The 26,497-nt window shown below is 42.4% G+C and overlaps 1 protein-coding gene and 1 long non-coding RNA gene across 2 annotated transcripts in view; one reads left to right on the plus strand and one right to left on the minus strand.

Annotated features, from left to right (window-relative positions):
• The window catches only part of LRP5 (LDL receptor related protein 5), a 121,088-nt gene extending 108,487 nt beyond the window's left edge, over window positions 1–12,601 (plus strand). The window contains exons 19-23 of the mRNA XM_079990671.1: window positions 475–585; window positions 2,403–2,639; window positions 3,267–3,406; window positions 5,294–5,391; window positions 6,619–12,601. Coding sequence (XP_079846797.1) covers window positions 475–585; window positions 2,403–2,639; window positions 3,267–3,406; window positions 5,294–5,391; window positions 6,619–6,880 — 848 coding nt within the window. The 3' untranslated portion in view covers window positions 6,881–12,601. The remainder of the gene's footprint in view (window positions 1–474; window positions 586–2,402; window positions 2,640–3,266; window positions 3,407–5,293; window positions 5,392–6,618) is intronic.
• LOC307224228 lies at window positions 3,430–26,397 on the minus strand. Its single transcript, XR_013842451.1, has 3 exons — window positions 25,743–26,397; window positions 24,527–24,637; window positions 3,430–3,667 (listed from the first exon to the last, which is right to left on the minus strand). It is a non-coding gene; the product is annotated as an uncharacterized lncRNA (long non-coding RNA).
• Between the last annotated feature and the right edge of the window lie 100 nt (window positions 26,398–26,497).

Here is a 26,497-nt window from a genome sequence, read left to right on the forward strand (position 1 = left end):
CTTAATCTTTTAGCTAGTTGACTAAAGGCACTTCTGGGCATTTCTGGGAACAACAGTGATAGCAGGCAAACAGGAAGTGGAAGTAATTCTTTGAAGCCATACTTGGCTGTTATAGGAGTTTAGAGCATCCATCAGTGTTTTGTCAGTGGCAGCTTTGCCTCCCATGCCACCTTGAGTCACATGTCATAGGGTGTTGAAACTGCAGCCATATTCCATTGGTTGTCCATGTCAGCTGAGGTGTAGCCCTCACACGTCGGCAAAATGCAGACTCTGAACAGCAGGTTGTTAACCATTTTTCTCCTTAGAACTCGACAGTGAAGCATGTTTCATTTCTATAAATAAAATGTAAATTTGTGCAGTTTGGAGGTTCTTAAAAACTGTTGTCTGGCTTCATGGTAATGATCTGTTCATCATTTTATTTGAGCTGAGAATGATACAAGTTTCCTCACTGTTCTTTCCCCTGCCCCCTTGCAGCAATTTGTCTCCCAAATCAGTTTCGTTGTGCCAGTGGCCAGTGCATTCTCATAAAGCAGCAATGTGACTCCTTTCCAGACTGCAATGATGGCTCTGATGAACTTGCATGTGGTAAGGGGCTTTTTGCATCTAGTTCTTTAATGTCCCTGTGAGAGGTTGCCCCCTGGGTCTAAGAACCCAGTTCTTTTACTACTGGGTTGGAGCCAGATGCTTCTCACAGCTCTGTGTGTGTACACTTAAAAATGTAATATCCTTTAACAGTACCCTGCAATGTTCAGAAATCTGTCTTGTTTAAAAACAACAGTAAACCCTAGCCCAATCCGCATCCTGTCAAGGAACTACTGTGCTGTAGTCAGGCCCCCAACAAAATGTAGCCCAACAGCAATTATCAAAAGGCCAAAGCGGATGCAATTATTTTTGTCTGAGCCTTTGGTGGCTGCTCAAATTGGCTTCAGTCCCTGCATGGTTTATATTAACCATAAGTTCTTTGAGAGGCTTTTTGAATGTAGATAGTCTGATAATTCTGTTCTCTGAGCCCTGGGACCCATGTGAGGAAAAGACCACAGATAGCAGCACTGAGATAATCGCAAAAGGCTTATAAGGGGAATTGAACAGGGAGAATAAAGGGGCTGTTCTCTGTTTCAGTGGCTGTAGTTAACAACTTTAAACTGCAGCAGAAGTCGCCTTATGTGAACTAAAATAATTGGGCCTGTATGAGGAAATGCTTCAGATGATTTGCTAGCCTTAAAAATAAATATTTATTTGCTGGACCATAAGGCTCACTGGATGACCATGAGCCCATCACAAACATTCATCCTCACCTACCGCATGGATGGATAAAATGATATTAAAAATGTTAAGCCCCTTTACATATTGAAAAAGGCTACAGAAGCTGTTGCTAATAGAACACACGTGATTTTTTTATTATTATCATGCCTTCCAGCAGGTCCAGAATTTAGGAGCTGCTGATTGGTATTCTCAGGCCAGGTTCACAGGGGGTTTGGGGGGGGGTTCGGCATAGCATCCTCCATCAGTCCCCTTCTGTGTTGCCTGACACCCCCTCCCCAAAAAAGAGATGTGAATATGCCTGGCAGCAGCAGCAGGAATCTAGAAGCTAGGTGTTCTGAGGCACTGTGAGAAATTTTAAATGGCCGCACACAGCTGTCAACCATTAAAGTGAAAAGGGGTGTCTACTGAAAGGCTACAACTAAATGAGCATCACACATCATCTTGCCTCAGCACAAAGATAGAAGATTTGTTAAAGCCCTAAGTTTGGGGACTGATTCAATGATTTTGGGGGAGGGGAGGACACAAGCAGTATGATGAATTAGGGAATACAAGCTGCGGGGAAGAATTTTTATACCTCACCCTGGGAAGGGTACTTCTGTTTCTCATTATTACAGCACAGCTTTTCCAGAGAGAAATTGGTAGGCAAGTTTTAGGGCAAGCGGGACAGAGTTGCATCTCTATGCATCTGAATTCGAGGATGCTCTGATATGGTCCTGTTTCACCCCAACCCATAGTTTCCTACTCACCTTCTCACACCTGTTGTCCTATTGGCACTGTATAAAATCTTGGTCTCTTTAACTTTCCTGAATTACACTGACTGTTTGTTGACTTTGGGTTCAGACTGAGAACTTGGCAGTATTGAGAGTGGCAGAAGGGAAAGCCTTAGAAGAAGAAAGTATGTACACTCTCAAACTATGTCAACCGAGCTTCTCTGTGGATGTCCTTCATAATTTGAAAAGTAGCTCCGAATGCAAACATCCATGGTCCTATCAAACACCATGACTGAGTGACACTGCTAATATATATGTTGTGAGGAAATGGGGTGAAATATATATTTATGAATATGCTGTCATCTGGCTTCCTTTCAGAGCATTTACATCTAACTTTAATTAATAAACTTCTTGTTTTGTTCTTTACAGCAAAAAGTAAATCGCCTCCCAATGAGTCACAGCCCCACAGCAGTGCTATTGGGCCTGTCATTGGTATCATTCTTACCCTTTTCGTTATGGGATCAATGTACTTCGTTTGCCAGCGAGTGGTATGTCAGCGCTATGCTGGACCCAATGGACCTTTCCCACACGAATACGTCAGTGGCACTCCTCACGTCCCTTTAAATTTTATCGCTCCAGGGAGTTCTCAGCATGGCACATTCACTGGTAAGGATGGTAAATTCCTTGTACCTCATTGTTATCTTCCTTGTTCACCCACCCCCATCCCCTTAGCTTCGCAATGTGTCAAATTGCAATTGAATGATGCTGCGTGATCGCCATCGTATTCTGCCCATTGCGTTATATTGGAGTACATTAGCTACTGCGCATGTTACAGGCACCTGTCTTGCATCATCCAGAAGTCAGGCATTTAGTGTCATTGGTGATGTTGGCATGCTCCGCAGCAGGTGTGCATGGTGTGCGCACATCGCCTGGTCCCAGACCCCTCGATCACAGGGGCAAGCCGGCACTCTTTGATTCCAGCAATGCAAAAGAAAATGAGGATGGTGTGGAGTAGGGGCGTGGCCTGAGGAGAGGGGGCGTGGCCTGGGAAGCATCCCAAGGACCAGATAGCCCAGAGGACCACCTACAGGCCTGAGGTTCGCTGCCCCAGGCTTAGGGCATTCTCCGATAGTCCATTACATTAAAAAATAGAAATGGAGCTTTGTAGTAAAAGGAGAAGAGTGTTGCGCAACATTTGTATACGAAGGATCTCGAGGACGGCTTTGATTTAACTGTGTAGAAGAGCTAGACAAGTTGACCTTTGTTCCATTTCTCCCCCTTACATCCGTATAGGCATCTCTTGTGGAAAATCTATGATCAGCTCCATGAGCCTGATGGGGGGAAGTAGCGGTGCCCCTCTTTATGACAGAAACCACGTAACCGGGGCCTCCTCCAGTAGCTCATCCAGCACTAAAGCAACCTTCTATCCACAGGTAAGGTTTCAAAATGCTGTTTCCCGTTTTGTGCCCCTATCTCCACATTTATGACTCAGAAATAAGCCTCTGCTGTTAGGAATGAGCTGGTTTGCTTGTTTTTATTTTTTAAAAAAACCCTTCCAAGTTGCTGACTATGAGTTGCAGGCCAGCCTAATGCCCTCTGAAGGTGTCTGGCATTCTCTTCTTCAGTTCACTGAGCAATAATGAGGCTTTTCTCTTCAGAAAAAAATCCCAGAGAAGTCAGGATGATCACTGAGCCTGGTAATGAGTAAACAGAGTGTTAGATTTTATAGCACACATTTTTTTGTTCAGATAATGACCTTTGAGAACATTCCTCTGAGTGTCTGCGGTTTTGTATCTCCCCCACCCCCTACCTAAGTGTAATCATTCTGTTCCTTGTGAACTTTCTGAGGTTGCAGACCTAGTAAGGCAGTTATAGCAGCACAGTGTCGTCCCACAGGCGTGTGCCAAAGTAAGAACACAGAGAGAGATTGGGAGAGAGAGAGACTGGTTAGAGATGATGAGGAGTCTCAGAAGTCAAACGTTTCTCCTGCTGTTTATTTGCATTGATTTTTGTCTTGGATCTCTGTGAACTGACCCAAATCCTCTGAATCCTCTTCTCATAAATGAAAAAACAGCCATTGTTATAGAGAAAGCAAGAGGATGGGAGAAACAACTGTGATGAATCCAAGAGAGAGCAGACTTGACTGGTTGGTCCAGCACAGTCAATTGATTCTGTTGTATGCTTCAGAAGCCGTTCTAAGGGGACTGCCCTGCCCCACAAATCCTCAGTCAGCTGTGCCCTTGTCCCAGCTATTCATGGCAACTCAGGGTCAAACTGGACTTTACAAGCTGCTTCTTCATTCTGCTGCTGGCTCTTGTGACCTTGAGCAAGTCAATCTAAGTCGCTCTTGTCAAAGCTAGGATGGACTGAGTGATGTTATGACATTTTCCTGTAGGGCAGAAGCAGTGAATGGCAAGTGGCCAAACTCTTCTTTCTGCCCTTTATATATGGGGAAAGCAATGACTGAAGGCTACCTTTTTAATATCATCCAAAGGAAGAGCAGCAGAAACCCTTACAATTTTTAGAAGTTACAAATTTTAAAGAAACTTTTTTAAAAAGCAGTTTTAGGATGCAAATGCCTTTAGATTTATAAGAGAGAAATTTGAAAAAGCAAATGAAATCTGTGTGTACGACTCTGGCAAACAAATGAGCTAAAGAACAGAAGAAAAGACCATTTTAAAAACGGGAAGGGTATGACCATACTAATCCCTTGAAGAAATTTCAGCCACAATTTGCATTTTAAAAAGCTATATGGCTAAGACCAGTTGGAAATGAAAAGGGTAGAGGGATGCTTAAATAGACCAAGTATTGTTTAAAATTGTAAAAAGATGTATTGATCAATCAGAATTTCCAGCAACCTATGAAGAAGTCCAAAACATAACCAAAACAATGAAAAATAGCAGTTCATAAGGAATGGACAGTTTCAAAACCACTTGCTGTGCATACAGAAGGTTCAACGTTAAATGCATTGTTTTTCCAGTTAACAAAATGATTCTTTGAGGCCCAGGGAATTGCTGCCAGGGAAGGTAAACAGTTTACCAGTCAATCTATTAGCAACAAAGTTAGTGGTTTCTAGGACAATACATGTTTAAGTTTACAGTCAGAAACAATTGATGCATGTTAATAACATGGTTCTGTTATTCTAATAAGAAGTAAGGATTTAGAGCAGACTCATACAACCTTTGTACTCCCGTTATCAAGGCTACGCAAGGCAACTTTGTGAAAAACAGTTTTTGTGAACCTTTGTACACAAGAGCCAGGGTGATTTCTGTTGGTAGCATGACTTGGACAAAGAAAATACTTATTTTATCCTTCCACAGATTCTGAATCCACCACCTTCACCAGCCACTGATCGTTCCCTCTATAACACAGAAATGTTCTATTCTTCAAACATTCCTTCAACAACAAGATCTTACAGGTAAGCTCTCTTTTGAATTCTTCATAGCAAGGTGATGTCAGTGAACCAGAATGAACTTCCTCAAAGTTCAGCCTTCAAAAGCTTGAAAGGCTCTTCCCTCATTCAGTTTCCAATCTACTCTTAGGTTTAACATGAATCACCTTTTGTTATAGTATTGAATTTATTTTTCTCTCTCTAATGCATATGCTTTAGCTGTCACCTTATTACATTTTAATTGTCAGGATCCCAGAATTGGGATCTAGGCCTGTTTACAGGTATACTGAAAACAGGCTACCAAGAATGAAGTGTTTTAGCCTTGGCCTGGCTATGCCCACAACTCTGCCCTTAGGAGTAACGTCCTTTCCATCAGGCACGCCAACTTGAATAAAATATTGTGGGGGCCCAGGTAAGCCCCGCCCCACATAATCGATCACATGGTGCAGTGCACACACACCATTTGAATGGGAATGCCCATCAACTTTGTGGGGGCCGAAGCTCCCACAGCCCCTAGGAGTTGGCTCCAATGCTTTCCGTGACCTACACTAGGGCTTCTCAAACTTTTCATGACCAAGCGTTTCCCCAGCCACTCTGGGCGGCTCCCAATCAAGTGTTCAAAACAGTACAGCATTAAATATTAAAAACTTCCCTAAACAGGGCAGCCTTCAGGTGTCTTTTAAAAATAGGATAGCTGCTTATTTCCTTGACATCTGAAGGGAGGGCGCTCCACAGGGCGGGCGCCACTACCAAGAAGGCCCTGTCTGGTTCCCTGTAACCTCACTTTGCACAATGAGGGAACCACCAGAAGGCCCTCGGAGCTGGATCTCAGTGTCCGGGCTGAACGATGGGGGTGGAGACGCTCCTTCAGGTATACAGGACCGAGCCAAACTAAAGGGCTGGCTGGGCAATATGTGCAACTGGCACGCACAGTCTGTTTCTCTAAAAACAGATCATGAGCAGAAGGTTTGAACATGCAAGGTTTATACTTGGCTTAGCACCTGTGGTTTGAAAGAAAGAGGAAGCCTCTGGTTTGTTTCGCGGCATGGCAAAGGCAAGAGCTGTGGTGGGGCGAAGCAGGCAAACCACAGTTTTATTTCTAAGTATGGCAATGTAGCATGCAAATAAAACCCGCTATCACAGCTGCCTCCTTCAGCTGACCATATTGATGCAGATAAAGAGGAAGAATAACTCCTTTTCCTGCTATGGAGCATATTTTTTTACGATGCAGCTGACTTTGATTTTCTCTTTCAGGCCCTATCTTATACGGGGGATAGCTCCACCAACTACTCCGTGCAGCACTGATGTCTGTGACAGCGACTACACCACGAGCCGGTGGAAAGCCAATAAATACTACATAGACCTAAATTCAGACTCAGACCCTTACCCCCCTCCTCCTACCCCCCGTAGCCAGTACATGTCAGCGGAAGAGAGCTGCCCGCCGTCTCCCGCCACAGAGCGAAGTTACTTCCACCTCTACCCGCCTCCCCCGTCCCCTTGTACAGACTCTTCATGATTTCAGAAGAAGGAACTTATCTTTTTCCTGTAAATATATTTTAAATATGAACACAGATTTTTAAATATATATTTTATGATCTAAAAAATGGGGCGGGAACTTTAAAAATGTGAATAAAAACGGGTGGGGCCAGGGCTGTGAAAATTGTACAGCGGAATAATATTTATAAGTTGTGTTTTTTGTTTTTAATTTAATATCCATTCTTTTTGTGCCATATTTTGCCTTTTCATTGAAGTCACAAAATTAATTCGACCTCCAAAGGAGGTGGGAAATGGGGCGTAGATACCTGGAGCTTTTGAAATTGCTGTTTTGATTCAGTAAAGGGGAATGTACAAGCGGCGGCGGGGTGTGTGTGTGTGTGTGTGTCAAGTAACAAAAAAGAGGGAGTAAAGATACTGTGTGAATGAATGGCAAAGTTGTTTGAAATATACATCTGGGATATTTTTATTTTTTATTTACTTGATCGTAGGTAATTAACCACAAAAACGTACTTTTCTTTGGGGATGTTGCATTCCAAAAGAAAACGAAAAGAAGAATAAAGGTCTGTCCCCCTGTTTTTATTCCATCATTTGCTTTCCAGAGAAAGCCGTCCAGGGGTCAAGGTGGAATTCTGAAGCTCGCTCTCACTTTATACATTGCAAACCACTTTTCGCTAGGATGAAATAAGCATGCAGCCAGCCCACTGGACACCTTTGTGCTGCACACAGTCCTGTCAGGGTTCTGAGAACCTGAGTGTCATATTAGTTGGCGAGGAAGTAAAGAAGTCCTGAGTTCAGCTTTGTAGTTGCTAGGAAGGCATGTGGCTAAGAGACCTACGAAAGAAATAGAAATGGAAAATCCAAAACGTGATACCACTATTTGTTATCATGCTCATCTAAAATGGTCACAATGGGCCAGCTTCTGTGAGATTTCTCTTCTACACCCACCCCCCAGCCCAGCCCCCCCCCTTTTTTTTGGTCCCATTGAGTTTTTGCACGAAAATTCCAAGCTTTTATAAAAAGAAATTTATTTCCAAAATTATGACACACATACTTAGTTGATTAAAAAAAAAAGTCTCCAGTTCATTGAGCAACAGAATTATGTAATAGAGTGCGGATTAATGGATATCAGATACATTTTCTTCTGTCATATCCTGGAAGGGGTGCCTTTTCTGGAATGATGCCTGTCATAAAAATCAGGATACATCATCTAAAAGCAGCATGCACACTTTCCCCAGAAATATTGTTTTTGTTCACCTGCAGACTTACGCAGATTTAGTTGATTAATCCGTTGAAACTCGTGTGCTTCATCTAGCTCCATTTGCATCAAGAGGTGCATGTCTGTAGAACATTTTTGCATGAATGGGCTTCTTCTCATGACTGCATCCGCAGATCTGTCCTTTATTTGAAACTGAATAAGCAAGCCTCCTCTGGACATTTGGCTCTCCCACAGCTGCTGGATCAGGGCACATTTTAAATCTGTTTTTGTGCTTAAGGAAGAGAGCAACACGTCTTGTGCTATCTGCCTCTAAGTTTGCCTTTTTCGGTGTTCAGACTTGACTGCCTTGTACAGAATGTTTGGAAACTTCAGTATTGTGAGGGCTACGATATGAACAAGTAATGATAAGGAAAGGGAAAAAAAGAACTAAAATCACAATATGTTTTCACAGCTGCAGAACAGCAGGTGCAGCAGACTTTTGAACAGCCTTAATGGCACTGACAAGGATGAAAAATGTTCCTTTTTGAACTCATAGCTGATTTTTTTTGCATTTTTTTTTTTGACTGAGCATGATGTGAAACTCCTCCAAACCCTCGCCAGTATTTCCTATCTTCCTGAGTGGGTGGAGTTTGACGTTCTGATGTTTATCTTACCATTCCTTTCCTTAAATCTGTGCTTCCTAAGCATTTGGACCGATGCTTAGATTCGGCGGGACGGGGTGGGGTATGTTTCTCAAGAAATTATCCTTTCCTTCTCTTGCAAAGTTTCAGCATGGTGGATGAAGAACTATAATTATTTGCAAATGCTTACTCCACAAATACTGCAAATGTCTGTGGATACCGCAAAATCAATATCCTGCTCCTATAAACTGGAGGGTGCCATAGACATGAGAGTTCTCCTAGCAGTTCCCGCACAGGCTCTGCTCGCGGTAATGCATGTAGTTGGCTCTGGTCAAAGTCATTCATAATAGCATCTTAACTTGTTAAGTATTCTCAACAAATCCCTGATTAATGATGTAAACTGAGAAGCAGGAAAGAAAGGCCATATCCAATTGTCTCATATCCAACTAAATTATAAGCAAGGCATGCATGTATATTTTACAGTTGAGAGGTTTCCATCCCGTTGTTTGACTTCAGCATAACTGTGTTTAAACTTTCATGTGGCATTTGTAAAGAGGTTGCTATTTTAACTCTTAACATTGCAGGCCTAATTTATGGTTGTCTTGCAAGTGACACTGAACGTTAAAAGACAGATATTTCAATAAACTGCTGATTTAAAAAGAAAGAAAATAAATCCACAAATTATTGGGGATGTTCCCCTACATTTTCGGAAATACATTACTGTGCAGTGAGCACAACAGAGAACCTTAAGCAGATGGGAAATAGCTACTGTTGCTCTTAGTGTAGGCCAGTCCTATAGTAGTTTCTGCACATGCATGAGATTTTGTAAACGGTTGCTTCATTTTCTTACAAGGGCGAGATGTAAAATTCATTTGCATCCAGCCCATGGTCTTCACAGAACCGGAGAAAATATTACGTTTGGTTTTCTTGACCAAAGCTGCGTCGCTTGAGTTATAGCTGATTGATTTCAACAAGCCTGTTTAATAATTTGCAGGATCGTGGTTACTAAATTTTGGTATGAAATGCTGCAACGTTTTCAAAGAAGCAAATTGCAGAGAAGTGCATGCCACACTTTCATCACTTGGGGTCACCTTTCCGTCTAGTATATCCATGGAAATGTGATTCCTCTCCCCTCTTTCACAAACTCCCCACTAATGGAGAGTTAGAATTTGTGATGAGTGCAGAAGTCTTTCATTTTGTATGTTCTGAGCCTCATATTGGTCAGTTTCATTGGATAACCCTGGGCTCTTGTATTCTGAGAAGAAATGTATTTGCTTTATAGTTTGCCTGTAATTGACATACTTTGAGCCAGCAGAGCCATCAAGTGCATTTCCAGTAAATGAACAGCATGAAAGCGTTTGTTGCGCAGCCCTGAATTTTAATTTTTAAATATATACTCGTCAGTACTGTGGGCTAGGCTAGAATTCATTTCCTTATTTGACATAGGTCTCAGGGCAACACACTGCGGCATAGAGGAACATGTGACACATGAAGTCAAACAATCAATTTTGGACAAACGTTCAATTTATTTATTTTTTAAAAGTGAATTTGAAACTAAGTACTGAAACACCTAATTGAAGAAATGGCAAGATAATTGGCTTGCATAAAGGATGCTTTGAACTCAAGCACAGATTTTTTTTTTGTGGGAGTGGATGACTTCGCCTTGTGCTATCAAACAAGATGATCCATGTCGATTGATTTCACTGTAAGTTTTCAGCTTTGCACAATAAAACCCAAGAAGCAGCACATTCTTTTCAGACAATGTTGGTACAACCATGTCCAGACGTCTTATAATACTTCCCTGCAACGAGGTCACTGGCTGTGTGTGGCATTCTTTCACCCAAGAAAACTTGTCCAAAACTTTTAATTTCTTTTGAGGTGGTTGGTGGAAGCTCAATGGGAAGCCTCTTTTTCACAAAGTAGTTTCTGATTCTTAAAAGCTCTCAAATCTGTTGCCGACCGATAGATGCACTAACCACAAGTCCTAATCCAGCCTGGAAGTCAATTTAGTCTTGACAAGCAGCCTGGCGTACACACGTGCCTTTTTTTTAAGAGGAAAAAGTAGACCTAAAAGCTTGCTTAGTTTACCCTTGCACCTGAAAAGAAACTCTTGAAAAAGAAAGCATAATTTTCTGCAAGTAGGTCCGACTGAGTTCATTGGGGCTTACTCACAAGGAAGTGGATTGCAGCCTAAGGCCAGGAGCCATTTCCCCCAGAGATCCCCTGTGGTTAACTTTTTTCATTGTGTGCCTGCTTGTGTGCTGTGGAAAGAAGGGTGTAAGGTCGAGCTTACTTGTAAAATATTATCTGTGGAAAATACTTTGTAAATAATGTAATTTGAAGTATTTTGCAATTAGAAACAGAACAGTTGTGGATTTAAATAAATAAATAAACCTATTGGCCTAGAACAAAATGAAGCAAAAATAAAAAATGGGGCTAGCCAATTGCAACCTAGAGATCCTCCCCCCTTGAATCTGCTTGCTTCGTTAGGTGCTGCAAGGCAGCCACAGCAACTTCTACCTCTTCTGTTACCTGCCTCCTTCTGCCGTGCAATACACCTGGTGCTGTGCCCGTTTCAGTAGGCGCACCAGGGAGATGACAGAACCATGGGGAGAAAGGGAGCAGGAGAAGCAGCTGCTGCCTCATTGCACACTGCAGTGAGAAGCTTAGAGGTGAAATGGGGGCATTTCTGGGTTGCAAATGGGTGACTCCAAGGAAGACATCTTAGAAGATGGGGGTAGTGCTTTGCTGTTCCACATGAAATTGAGAGGGCATTTTACACAGAAATGAAACCCAGGCTGCTTTCTGTATTGTATCTAAATATTTCTTGCAATTGCTGCTAATGTAAATGGACATGAATATATTGCCAAGAATGGTTATAATAGACTCACGCCAATCTTTTTTATATTTATATTGTAAAATGTACTCAGCAAACAGCCTAAATATTTTAGCTTTATACTTGTATCCTTTTTGTAGACACAATTTGTCATACACAGGAAAAAAGTGCCTTTGGTATTTTTCAGCAGCCTAGCATATTGACTTGGGCAGATTATAACAAAGCCTTAAACAGCAAGTTGCCTCTTACTCATTGTGTTCCACTGGTTAATTTTTCAGCATGCATCGTGCTGCAAAAATGTGTTAATGCTCAAGTCATTCCGAACAAAGGCATCCATATGATGGTGGAATTAAGTTTATTTGGACATCATTAATGCAACATCACTAAATGTTGACTTTAGAAAGTTGGTGTGATTTGTGGCAAACACTTCAAAGTATCCTGTGGGGGAGTTTTGCTCTATTTCAAGGGAACTTCCACTAACCAACATGTATCCCCATTTCCTGGGAGTCCTAGTGTTCATATTTTTACTGGTTATGCTCTCAGTATAAAATTGTATGTGACTTTTTGTTTTTTTGTATGCGATTGCTGCAAAGTACCAGTTATGAAGTTAGATTAACATGTTCCTCACAAGGTCTGGCATTCATGTTACTACTAATTTTTAAAATAACACTAGGTTAAAGTTATTTGCATCGCCAGCAGAAGAGTTATTAAAATCACTGTTTATAGAATGTGGCGTTCTATAAAGACGACTGGTTGAAAATACCCTTTTAACTGCACATACACACCCACACTTTGGTATGCAAGCAACAAAACAGAGCAAAGTCCAGTTGGGCTGGATTGTGTCATAAAATTGAACATACAGTAAGCAACCTTGACACTGCAACTTATCATTGTTCCATATCACCAATGCTAAAGTGTTGTTTCAAGTTTCTGGCTTCATATATAAATAAACATCTGTAAAGTTAATTCTCTAGATTTTGTATTATAAATTTTGTTGGCATTGTTTTGTAATTCAAACTCTGGGGAGGATTGTTTGACACCTCCCTGCATAAATGATTTTTCATGTAATACTGTTGAGAGTGGGTTTTTCTTCCCTTCTGGTGTTAAACTTTCAAAAGAAATTGGTGCGTGTTACAGCGTATTTTATTTGCTGCCTTTTTCCCAGTGCATATTGGTTTTATTCTTTCTGAAGTTTATAGGCTGAATCCCCACCCTTCCATAATGCATTAATGTTGGTGAACACATTTTGCATGAACAGTTTTAAAGTTGTGTTGAAGTTTGCGGTGGTGTTGTCAACCTTCCCTCCTTTTTTTGTAATCACTGAAAACGCTTTTCCTGGAAATTTCATAGGTTTAAGTTTACGGGGCAGCAATATATAATTAAGTGTTGATTCATTCTTGCTAATTTATGACTACAGCAACAAGCTGCTGCCTTACATTAGGGCTCACAATTAGTTTGTATCATTTCAAAGCACCAAGTTTCTCCAAAAGAGTTCGTTTGCACACCATTCATATTGAAGCCGCCTTATTTCTGCTCTTTCCAACTGGATAGCAGTTCAGCTGTTGGAAATGGCAATTCCAGATGAGGCACTTTGTGCAAACATATGAGCATGGATTGTACACATATTTGTGCATTTGATTGGACACACACAAAGTGAATGTGTTGAACAATTGAAAACAGAAAATGGACACATCTGGGATGGGGCTCAAGGCGAATCTTGCCAGCTGGCGGGTTCTCCCTGTCCAGATAATCATACAGGCAGATTTGTGAAACTGAGCAGAACAACCCAGAGATAAATAACAGCACGCCCAGAAATCCTCTCTTTCTCTTCTTTGTTTCACAAAAAGGCATGGCAAAATCCTTGTACTCTGGTTTGCAGCACTTGACAGCTTACACTGAGCTGCCCTTGTGCTCACTGTGGGAGTCCCAGAGGAAGAGTTGAGGATGTGGTTACTTGGCATATAATAAAACCACAAGATGGCATAGTTCTCCCTGACAAAACGTTTTTTTCCTCAGCAGTGGGTAGGGCATTGCTATCCTAATATGCAACTTCTGTTTTATGCAGTTTCCCCTGTTCTGTGGCTGGCTTTTCACACACTCCCCAAGTTTTTCTAACCCTTTCAGTACCCCTTTGCATCTCATATGCTGAAGCACATCTGCAGCCCTGGGTATCTTAAGGGTGGCTGAGCCTTTAGTCTTCCAAGTTGGGGAGCAGGCAGCAGAGCAGCCAAGCTGACTCTCGTAACCAGACCCAGGGGCCTTCCTGGTCACATCGTAAATCCCACAAACCACTGCTACTTCTGGCACTTGCATCTTCTGTGCTCTAAAGCATCTTGAGCTTGGCTCCTTAGGCACAGCAGGATGCTGGTTGAAGCAAAAGGTTCTTAAAAAGGCAAAAGGTTCTTTTAAAATGTATGGTTAAATATACCTGACTTTTTGACCCTTATCTGGGCTATGGGGCAAAGCGTGCACTTTCGGAGCCAGTCCAGATTCAAGACCAGTTACTATGCAACACTTCATTCTACTGAAAAGAATTGCCGCATTTGCTTTTTAGAAAAAGGAGAAAAAAGAATCTGAACGCCATCTTATCCTAAAATTCCAGTCCTTAAAAGATTCTCATTCTCAAAGGAATCTAAACATTATTTTCCTCCCCTGACTAGCTGTTGGCTAGATAAGTTTCGTTTGCAGGTTGTACAGTCTTTTCCATTTTATTGCATCTGGAAATAATTTTGCTCATGCGGACTGTTTGCTTTGCTTGCCTTTATTAGGAAACTTGCCATGGTCTGATCTGACCATTTCTTGTAAACAGCCAAGCACTTCGCTCTGGAATTGCCTGTTTTGCTCTAGTCCAGGCATCCATTTTGGGCTTTCTTATTCTTTGTAGCAGAAACAGTTGAAACAGAGTCTGGCTCACTTTAGCTATCGTGCAAAAACACTGGGTTGTTCTCACCATAGATAAGACCCCACATTTAGAATCAGAATTGTAGAGTTGGAAGAGACCCAAAGGGTTATGCAGCCTGTTTCATTGCATGCAACTTCACAGTATACCTTGAGAGGATCACCAAAAATATCACCTCAAACATGCAGGAACCCACTAGAGTCCCATAAGTCTCTGGGGGTGGAGTTGACCATCCTAATGGGTCCCCCATCCCTGTAGGAGAAAGTTAGTGCTTTTAGCCCAAACTTATGACCATGACAACTGGCTCATAGAAACCCTCTCTTTTTTCCAGACCATCAACCTTGTCACCAGAGACAAAAACCAAATCAAATAGATGACCTGCACTATGTATTGGGCTGGTGACCACTTGAGACAGCTCCATTTTAAATGATGAACAATCCTTGTTCATAGCTCAGCATCCTGCAAACAGAATACCCCATTCCGCTCAATACCGGTTCAGCAAATACAAGCACAAAAATATAAGCACAAAAAATACACCCCCTAAAAAATTTCTGCTGGTTGGAACACCTAGAAACCTTGCAAGAAATTGGGGGAAAGCAGCTACAAAATTGACTCAGGCAGGAAAGAATGTCTTCAGCTCAGCAAGGTTGACTGCCGTAGTAATTCCCTCTTTGGAAGCCTGGCAAGCATCCACCACCTCAAGAGGTTTAGGATTCAAGTTTACATTTTGGTGAGATTTGCTGTCCCAGACGTGTGTGTTTTTCTAATTAGCGAAGTGACTGGAGCTGTCCTCCTTCCTTATAAAGCAAAGGAGAGGAGGCTAGAGGAGGGCTGGACACTCTCCTGCTTCCTGAATGTGGGGTGTCATTCCCTTCCGATGAACTGAGAATGCATAAATAACTAGAGGCCTGTGTACATGGTTCTGGACTTGCAGTCCTAGAGAGCTGTTCTCCTATACATTCACCAGTGCAAGCCATCACTTTCTGCATCTGTCTAATCAGCATGAGTAACAAATCAATACGGGTCAATATCAAGAAGCTGGTTAGTCTGCATGGTTAGGTAAGGTAAAGGACCCCTGGATCGTTAAGTCCAGTCCAAAGTGACTATGGGGTGCATTGCTTGTCTCACTTTCAGGCCGAGGGAGCCAGCGTTTGTCCACAAACAGCTTTCTGGGTCATGTGGCCAGCATGACTAAACTGGCACAACAAAACACTGTGACGGAAGCCAGAACACATGGAAGCTCACCTCGAAGAGGTGTTTCCCCTGTAAACTTCCTTTTTAGGAGCATTCAGGAAAGGGAGGTGGTTGCAGACCAATAACTTTCTCTTTCCACCCTCCACCCCTAATTCTGCCCAATCTTCTTTAATGCCGGCATCATAATAAGGAGGGCTGAACTGATGCCACTGCAGACCCCTTCTCCCTCTGGTTCTTATTTCCTCCAAGCATCCATAGGCCATACGTGCCAGGCAGATTTCTGAGGTGCTGAGGCACACAACTCTGGAAAAGGCAGGTATGTATTTCCTCTCTGCAGGCTCGAGAGAGAAATGAGCATTACAGCCTGCATCACTCCCACAACGGTCTCCTGTCAGCTGTGTGGTCCAGTATGAGGGTAGCAGCACAGACAAAAGCACTTAGTTTTAACTTGGTGGGGGATTAATTATGTTGAAACGCCAAGCCAAAGCCATCAGACTTGAAGTCACCTGGGCATACTCATTGATTCATTGGCCTTCCCTTCGTCCCTATGTCTGCTTTCTACCCTCATCTTTAATCTTTTATGGGTATTATTCCTTCCAAAGGACCAGATGGGTCCCTAAGCGTGATCTCCATTTTTTCCCACCAAAGGTGAAAAAACATTCCATTCTGTGAAACCCTTAGCAAGAGGGTTTTTTTTCTTTTGCTGAGCATTGTGTTTTTCTATCCCTACTATGGGTAGCATCAGTAAACATCAACCCAACAAATTTAAATTCTGCTTGCCACTGGAGGACTAAGTAATGGAGGTGAATGTTTTCCCCAGTAGTGGTTGCTGCTTATTGGGCCTGCTAGGGTGGAAGGCCAGCAATAAATGGAGCCAGAGCCAATGGCAGCTGAAGCTGACTAATTATAGTTTTGTCTCCATCCTGAGATTAAGGAGGAACAAAGTCTGATGCATTTGAAATTACTTGGTGGCCCTTACTGACTTACCTTAACTCTTCCCAGTTGTACTAGTAGACCTCAAAATACCCATTTGCCTTTTTGGTCTGATTATATTCTAAGATATTTGTCAGGGAACTGCCATCGGAGCCAGAGGGAGAGGGAGGGCTCCAGAGGGATTCCGGAGAGCATACTGGGAGGGAGAGAAGTAGCCCATCTTCTGGGGAAGGAAATCAGCGTAACACTAGTGGAGAAGGGGGGCAGATGGGGGAATCGGCGAGGTGGCTCCAGGACTCCTCGCCGGAGACCAGTGGGGAGAGCACGGGTCCTCCGCTGCCCACACCCTCCCTGCGCAGAAGGCTTCTGTGCAGGGGAGTAGGCCGAGACTAGGTGTCAAAGAGCTTCTTTGCTGGAAGAAGTTCAAGAAACGCCCACTGACGGATTCTGCCAGCGACTGAGACAGCCACGGGTGAGTGGTTGTCCAGACAGAAAGGGTTCACCCAGGTAACTCAGCCAAGCGTGGCGCCGATTTACGCCCGAGAAACCCCTAGAACTATTACAATATTAAACTGAAAACATAGTTTTATATCTGTTTGTTATTATTTTGTTTTTGGATATAATTTTTAGCTAGCTCTTTTTGTGATCTTTGTATGTAGGTTTCTGAAACTATTTTTTGGAATTCAGACTATGTGAAATATGGTATGTGATGGATTTTTTGTTGAAGTTAATGGATAGGAATTCTTCTTTAATTAAGAAGAAGAAGAAGAAGAAGAAGAAGAAGAAGAAGAAGAAGACTCTGAAAGCCGAAGAAGAAGAAGAAGAAGAAGAAGAAGAAGAAGAAGAAGACGACGACTCTGAAAGCCAGGGCCACCACCATCTCTGGGCTGGTTCTAAGTAAGAAGGCAAGTGGATGGGGGCTAGCTCAAGGCAGACAGGGATTGTTAGGGTAATGCTTCATTCACCCTATGGGAATACCATCCACTGGTCTTCGACTATTTTAAAAGGAGAAGGCCATCAGTGCTACCTGGCTTATACTTGTACTGTAAGAAAACCAGCCTCATATAACCAGCATGTTTCAGTCTAATTAATGCATGAAAGGGTTAATGCCATAGAGTAAGCTGACCTGCCAGGTATAGCCTATGTCACTTCCCTTATCCTTGGGAGGAAGTGGGCAACCAAGTCTTTTGTTATACTCAGTCTACTTATGAATTTGGTGCATGAGGAGCTCTGAGCTGCTCTGTCCAGCCACATGGCTTTGGCCAGCCTCTTTTGTTTGAGACAAGAATGGAGTCCAAAACTAACATTTTAGGAACTTTTTACCATTTTTTAACCAAGCAGTTTTTTAATGCAACTTTTTCTGACTTCTGTATGGAAAAAGCACATGAATCTAACCTTTGAAAAGCTCTGTAACTAAACCATGTTTTAACTTGCCAAACATGAGATCTATCTTTGTGCTAGGGGCACTTTGGGATTCACTGGAAAGGGCACCATGTAAAGTTTTTACAGCTTCTATTTCCAGACTTCGTTGCATGCTTTCCCATGTTAAATCTCTGCTGGGGTTCTCTCACCAAAGAGCCCCAAACGTGGGTCTTGGCTTACAGGATTTCCAACATGCACAGTCAAGCTGATTGCATTGGCAGCACCTTAGTGACATCTTCATAACGCCTAACACCACTGAGCCCACCACTGTTTTTACCATTGGGCTGATGTGGCTGCCTCCATCTTGGATTTTTCTTTTAGAAACGCAAGACTAGCTTGCCCCTGAACAGCAAACATCTGCACACAATCTCCTGTTTACCCGGCTCTGTGTTCCCGCTTCGCCCATGCCAGTCTCTGATGTCTTCATTTATGCAGTCTGTGCATGGGTTTTGTTTTTTAAGTGTGCCCAGCCCATTTTTATGGTTTTCTGCTCTCGACATTCTTCCAGGCCATCTGTGTGAGGCCCAGGCCAGCTGGGAAAGGACGATGATGCATCTGGGGCAGTGCAAAGAACACTCTGTGGCCACAAGCATGTTAAGTGCATGGCCCCTCGGGGAATTGCAGCTCTTTTAATTTCCGTTCCGGTCTGAGCTTGCGCATGTCTCCAGCATGCGCTGCTAACCAACTGCACACTATGCCTGAAGAAAGGTGTTGCGACAGTCCTTCAGGAAGCCATGTGCAGCTTATGTGAGTCGCAAATGGCAGAGAGAAGAGGCGGCAAAACCCTAACCTTGAATTTTAAACCCTGAGCAATGACTTTTCACTGGGGGTGGGGGCTGGGGAACGTGCTAGAGTCCAGTAGATGGCAGCAGACGAGAAAGAATAGATCTGAAAGGACAACGTTGTGGGATAGCTTCTAAGGGCCAGTATCTGCATTGTTTTTGCAATGTGTAGAAAGACTTGATCAGGTGGGGTTCTGAGGCCCTCTGGTGGCAGACTGTCAGAACCGCAGGCATGCCCTAGAGACACAATTTTAATATTGCTATTTTAGTTTTCTCTTTAATGCAGATCGAAATAAAAAAGCCTTCTGGAAGTAACTCCAGCCTTTTCCTGGAGTCCATCAGGAAACTAATGAAACCGTCATACCAGAGTTATGAAGCATCTCTTCTGCAATCAACAGAGCATCTGCGTATGTGTGTGTTAGAGGGCAGCGGGCAGGAAAGTGTTAAAGGATTGGGGGAGGGATGAGTTAGCCACCAGATGTCCGGAGCCAATATGTAGGTCACCTATTTCCCTCCTGTGGGATCTGAATTGCTGTTCTGCATCCATGCATAAGTAAAGTCGCCTAATATGGCAGTAGTGAATCTGCTCCATTTCAGGAAATGTCAATCTGATTTCTGAAAGCAAAGAACTCAACTGATGCCTTGAAAATTGGCACAGTTATTCTACTGCTAAGCATGCTTTTTTTAAAAAATGCATTTTAAAAAGAAATTGCTATGCAAGGTAGAGCTGACTATGTAATGTTAAACTGAAACACAATAATAATAATAATAATAATAATAATAATAATAATAAATTTTATTTATATCCCGCCCTCCCCAGCCGAAGCCGGGCTCAGGGCGGCTAACAACACTATAACATTGCAACATTATAAAAACATTATAAAAATTAATTAAAATCAAAATTGATGGCAACCATAAACTAAAGTTTTGTAAAGATTGCCAAAGGAGGGAGTCAGGCTGCGCCCTGACCAAAGGCCTGGTGGAACAGCTCTGTCTTGCAGGCCCTGCGGAAAGATGTCAGGTTCCGCAGGGCCCTAGTCTCTTGTGACAGAGCGTTCCACCAGGTTGGAGCCGCAGCCGAAAAAGCCCTGGCTCTAGTTGAGGCCAGTCTAACCTCTCTGTGGCCTGGCACCTTCAAGATGTTTTTATTTGAAGACCGTAAGTTCCTCTGTAGGGCATACCAGGAGAGGCGGTCCCGTAGGTACGAGGGTCCTAGGCCGTATAGGGCTTTGAAGGTTAAAACCAGCACCTTAAACCTGATCCTGTACTCCACCGAGAGCCAGTGCAGCTGGTATAGCATCGAATGTGATCTCGCAGCGAAGGCCCCGTAAGGAGTCTCGCCGCGGCATTCTGCACCCGCTGGAGTTTCTGAGTCAGTCTCAAGGGCAGCCCCACGTAGAGCGAGTTACAATAATGGTATAATGTATATGTATGTATAATGGTAAGAAATAAATATGAATTTCAAAAAGTGTACAAGCTTTCAATAGGTTGTTGTCTAAGAATAACTTACTATGCTGTACTTCAGCTGTCCCCTCTCCTGTTCAGCCATTCTTATCAAATCAATACTGTATCTACTGTATTGTAGAGAAAATTGTATTTGCATTTTTTATTTAATAGAAATATGGATTTTCCCCCACTTTGTTCTTTGCAGATCCCTGCAATTTGGGTTTGAGAAAGTAGGAGCAAAATGTTTGGCCTTTGTGAAATATGGGAGTATAAACCAATAAGGATTGCAAGAAGAGCAGTAGCTCCTACTAACATGAATATTAATAGGGAATGTTAATAGGGGATTGGAGCCTTAGGCAGATAAGTATGTGCCTTTTTCAGCACATCCCCCAATACAAAACTAGATTATGAAGAGTTGAAGAGTTGAAATAAAACGTACTGACAATCATCTGTGGGTGCTGTTGGTCCTTGTAGGAAATGGGTTTTGACTATTCTTTACTGCAGACAGTGGGGTCAGATTTATGTGTTTCAAAACGACCTTGACAGATTAGAGAACTGGGCCAAAACAAACAAGATGAATTTTAACAGGGAGAAATGTAAAGTATTGCACTTGGGCAAAAAAAATGAGAGGCACAAATACAAGATGGGTGACACCTGGCTTGAGAGCAGTACATGTGAAAAGGATCTAGGAGTCTTGGTTGACCACAAACTTGACATGAGCCAACAGTGTGACGCGACAGCTAAAAAAGCCAATGCAATTCTGGGCTGCATCAATAGGAGTATAGCATCTAGATCAAGGGAAGTAATAGTGCCACTGTATTCTGCTCTGGTCAGACCTCACCTGGAGTACTGTGTCCAGTTCTGGGCACCACAGTTCAAGAAGGACACTGACAAACTGGAACGTGTCCAGAGGAGGACAACCAAAATGGTCAAAGGCCTGGAAACGATGCCTTATGAGGAACGGCTAAGGGAGCTGGGCATGTTTAGCCTGGAGAAGAGGAGGTTAAGGGGTGATATGATAGCCATGTTCAAATATATAAAAGGATGTCACATAGAGGAGGGAGAAAGGTTGTGTTCTGCTGCTCCAGAGAAGCGGACACGGAGCAATGGATCCAAACTACAAGAAAGAAGATTCCACCTAAACATTAGGAAGAACTTCCTGACAGTAAGAGCTGTTCAACTGTGGAATTTGCTGCCAAGGAGTGTGGTGGAGTCTCCTTCTTTGGAGGTCTTTAAGCAGAGGCTTGACAACCATATGTCAGGAGTGCTCTGATGGTGTTTCCTGCTTGGCAGGGGGTTGGACTTGATGGCCCTTGTGGGGTCTTCCAACTCTGATTCTATGATTCTATGAGATGATAGCTGTAAACCAACTTATCCAAAAGCTTATTTAACTCCCGATTCTCTCATATTTTATTTGAAAATGGAGATCTACTGCTGATACGATAGTGATGCTTTCTCCTTTGCAATAACTAGGTAGGATTTTATATGGCTGTGTGATATGTGAGTCAGTTACATAATAGCTGGCTGCTACTTGGAGGAATGTTTTGTTTTTTAACGATATAAGTAAGTTTATGGATTGGTTAAATAATAGAGCTGCAATCCTATGCAAACCTGAGAGACTTATTTCTGGTAAGACATGCATCAGATTGCACTGTTAGTTAAGTGATTAATTAGATTATTAATTAATAATATATTTTACTAAGGTACCTGGGATTAATCAGAAAGCAGGTTTTTTAAAAACATATGTTCTTACAAATCCATGGGTGAGGCTGACAGGTGCTTTCTTAAATGAGGCATACCCCCAAAATCTAACATAATCTAACATAAGCATGGAGGTCTCCTTTCCAGTAAAGGTTCTGGTTGGTAATCAAACACCCTCCCCAAAGAATCTGATATGCTGCCTTCTTTCTAGACATTTCAGTGCAATTTGAAAGCTTTTTATTCCCCCCCAGACTTTCAGAAATGTTAACATTTGAATCCACTGTATTTTAGATATTTCATATAAATATTATAAATCGCTTCAAGATGCTTCATGCGAAGCTATTCATAAATGAAATTATTATTAATAATATTTTTGGATACTTTTAGTGGTTTCCCCCCTCTGTGTTGCTTTATTCTGCTGCTGACATTATGATGCTGAATTTTTACAATGGAGTTTGTTTACTTTTAAAAATTGTCCTGTGGTTATTATTGTACAATATTTTATTTTAATTTTTGCTTTATGCCTGGAGAACAGTTATTAGATGGCGTATAAATGTTGTCAATAAATTGAATAAATTGTGGTGACACCTAAATAATCTAAAAGCAGAGTGCACTAATATTTTATTTGTGTGAAAATGTATAAAACTCATTTATTGTCATGTTGACTGACAGCCCCAGGCAAACAAACCTCACAAACTGATTAATTATATAAATAAAAACTTCAAATGATAAAAGCATGGCTTGGATCCTGATCCTTTCAGGATTTGTGTGGTCAGTTTGAATTATCCTCAGGAGCACCCATATCGCTAAAGGAAAAAGAGTGGACCCCAGATATTTACCCTGTTGTGTGACTACCTCCTGGCCTTTGGAATAAGAGGTTTCTGGTGAATAGAAATTCACCAAACACATTAATCAGACACATTGGTAAATCAGACACAGATGTTAATACTGAAACCTACACAGTCAAACTACTCCTTAGCCCTTATGGATAAAGGTAAAGGTAAAGGTACCCCTGCCCGTACGGGCCAGTCTTGACAGACTCTGGGGTTGTGCGCCCATCTCACTTAAGAGGCCAGGGGCCAGCGCTGTCCGGAGACACTTCCGGGTCACGTGGCCAGCGTGACATCGCTGCTCTGGCCAGAGCCAGAGCCAGAGCTGCACACGGAAACGCCGTTTACCTTCCCGCTGGTAAGCGGTCCCTATTTATCTACTTGCACCTGGAGGTGCTTTCGAACTGCTAGGTTGGCAGGCGCTGGGACCGAGCAGCGGGAGCGCACCCCGCCGCAGGGATTCGAACCGCCGACCTTTCGATCGGCAAGCCCTAGGCGCTGAGGCTTTAACCCACAGCGCCACCTGCGTCCCAGCCCTTATGGATAATTAGCTGCTATTGCAGTAGAAGGCAATTAATTAAGAACATTTTTATTGGATGGGATCAAGTAATGGATTCATCAGAAATAACTGCATACCTGCAGAGACTATGTCTATGGATATTGATTTAGAAGTACTACTTGTGTTTAGTGGGGCTTACTCCCAAGTAATTATGTATGGCATTGAAACCCACTGAATGGCTAATAGTAACAGCAGCCTCTTATATACAGCAATTTATGTTTTCAGAATGAGGATGACAAACAAAACAATCTTAGCATTTTTAAAGCGTATTTGCCATCTTGAGCAGCCTGTTTTTATTATTGTTATTACAGTATTATAATTAAAACTACAAATAGATGTTTTTCACCAATAAGTTTTTCACCAAGTTTTTCATACACACACACACACACACCCATAGCTGTCAACATTTCCCTTTTTTAAAGGGAAATTCCCTTATTCTGAACAGGATTCCTCACAAGAAAAGGGAAAAGTTGACAGCTATGACACACACACACACACACGCACGCACGCACGCACGCATAAAAATGATCCATGGGGAGAGCCACTCTGCTAAGCCTTCAATGCCCAAGTAGTTTGAGAAATTAACAGAATAGTATTGTCCCCACACTCATGGCTCTATCCCTCCCCTGCCAATCTCTGGACTGGTAGACTAGATATCAAGGTCTTGAAGGAGGGAGAGTGTTTTGGCTATATGTGCATGGCGAGAGGTTGTGCATCGTTTCTGTCTGAGCCAACAATAGCTTTGCTTCCAGGCGGCTAATAGGATCAGTGATGGAAATGAGATTAGGAAACTGATTTTGAACATTTTGTTTCATCTAAAGGGATTATGTTGTATGAGTCTTGGGGGGAAATTAATCGCCTTGTTCCTCTTAGAAGCAAACCTATATTTGTATTTGGAATCTGCTTGCTGCTGCATCATCACCATGTGATCAATACTAATTTATCAGCTTCTTCATTTATAATGATTGTCCTGGGATGCTTTTCACAACTGCATTAAGGAACTGCTCAGGGCATCCTTCTCAGGTTTTATGCACCATTTTAAGGTATTGATTTTCATGGGACTGAAATCCCACTGGGCTGGACGGCAACATATCTTTTAGCCCACCCACAAATCCAGTTTAGATAGCAGGATCCGGTTTACAGAACAGTAAAGAGTAATGCTTAAAAAAAAATATTAGTAGACCTTATTTAAAGCTGTGATCTGCAAAGCATTCACATATTTCTCACCTTTCTGACGAACCTTTAGCAGCAAGAGGCTGAAGATTAATAGAATTCAAACATACTGTAGTGAACTGGAGAAAGATGCTACTTGGCATGACTGAAACATGTCTGAAGCACCTGTAATAAAAAGGCCCATTTAATTATCCTTCTAAAGAAACATTGATGACAATACAGTGGTACCTTGGTTTAAGAACAGCTTAGTTTATGAACAACTTGGATTAAGAACGCTGCAAACCCGGAAGTAGGTGTTTTGGTTTGTGAACTTTGCCTTGGAAGCAGAACATGTTCCTCTTCCTGTGCCATTTGTAAATTGAGTCCCACGCTGCTATGGGAAAGTATGCCTTGGTTTAAGAACGCATTGGTTTAAGAACGGACTTCCGGAACGGATTAAGTTCGTAAACCAAGGTACCACTGTATACATATTCCTGGGATGCATTTATCCAAATAGGATATCTTGAGCTGCTTTTCCAATTGTCTATTTTGAACAGGAAAAAATGGCAACTGTCTGTTGTTGAGTTTTAGCATATGTGATCTCTTGTATAAATCCTTTCTGCATTTAGGTTTGCTTCTGTTATGCAAGTCACTGAGTAGCTGCTGTAATTAAAACTGAAATAATTAATATCGGACTTACATAACAAAGGATGGAGGAAGAAAAGTGACCGGCACAGACTTGCCATGGTTACTGGCTTGGCTGCCCACATTGAAACCACACAGGGAAGAAAGGTGTGCAGTGCAGTGTGTGACAAAAGTGTCCACTTTTGCTCAAGGGTTTGTCCAGCCTTGTGAGTTAGCTGTCACATGCTGGACACAATTGCAGAACACATTGCTGCCATACATTAGTTAGGACTGAGGCTGTTCCTCCAAACTATGCAGGTTCCAGATACACTGGTTTCAAGTGTGTGTTTCCCTCATAAAACAAAATTTTAAATCCTTTTTTAAATCTTGGCCTCTTTATGCATACTGTACTTTCATCCAGGGGGCACACATTTAGAGGGCAACCTTATATATATATGCCTGTTTAGAAGTAAGATGTACAGTATTGGTTTCGGTGGGACTTAACTGCCAGGTGCCATAGGGTTACCTGTAGCCTAAACTTATACAGGTGTATTTCGTTTGGAAAGGTCAGTGCTGCCTATTTTGTAGGCTAACTAACATATTTTACTGCTTTTTTAAAAAAAGAGCATCGTGTGCATTAACAATCATGGGCATTAACAATCAAAACTTTTGTGTTTTCCATCAGCACTTCGACCACCTTTCCTTCGCTCTTCCTACCCCTACCCTGGAAAAAGCAGATGTGAGAGGTTTTGGGGGGGAGAGGGATCGATTTTTGGACTTTAGCAGATGCATGTAAGGGTGAGCCCTGCCTGTTAAAAATTATGTTCGGGCTTCAGTGTACACAACCCCTGAAGGTGTAGAAGATCTGCCGCGAGACAATGTTAGCGAGAGAAAAATAATAGAAACTGAAGCTTTTTTCAAACGGATGCCACAATTCCAGTTAAGGATTTGTAAAGCATGTGCATTACGGGAAAAATAACTAAGAAAAAAATTGGAGAATGCGGGCATCGATCCCGCTACCTCTCGCATGCTAAGCGAGCGCTCTACCATTTGAGCTAATTCCCCCTGCTTGTGAGCGGGTTACGCCTGACTTACAAGTAGTGCCTTTCGTAAGCCTCGTTTCGCGTCAACTCCGCCCCCTCCAGTTAAAGAAGCCGCTGTTGTCAGGCAGTTTGATATCTTCAATTACACAAAGAGGGCGGGGTTTCTCACGCCGCCCAATAGGGAAGCGTATTCGCTCCTAGTCATTTGTTTGCCCTCGTTCGTTCTCATTGGTCCGAGCTCTTCGGCAAGCGATTGGCCGCCATTGGTTTATTTTTAAATGGGAGCGGAGGTTTTAGTTGGACAACATGAACGCCTTTCAAAGTGACGTCAGTTGGTTGCTAAGGCGTAGAGGTGGGAAGTTAGAGGCGCCCGTCTGGA

This window comes from Podarcis cretensis (assembly GCF_951804945.1).
Source record: "Podarcis cretensis genome assembly, chromosome: 1".
NCBI lineage: Eukaryota > Metazoa > Chordata > Lepidosauria > Squamata > Lacertidae > Podarcis > Podarcis cretensis.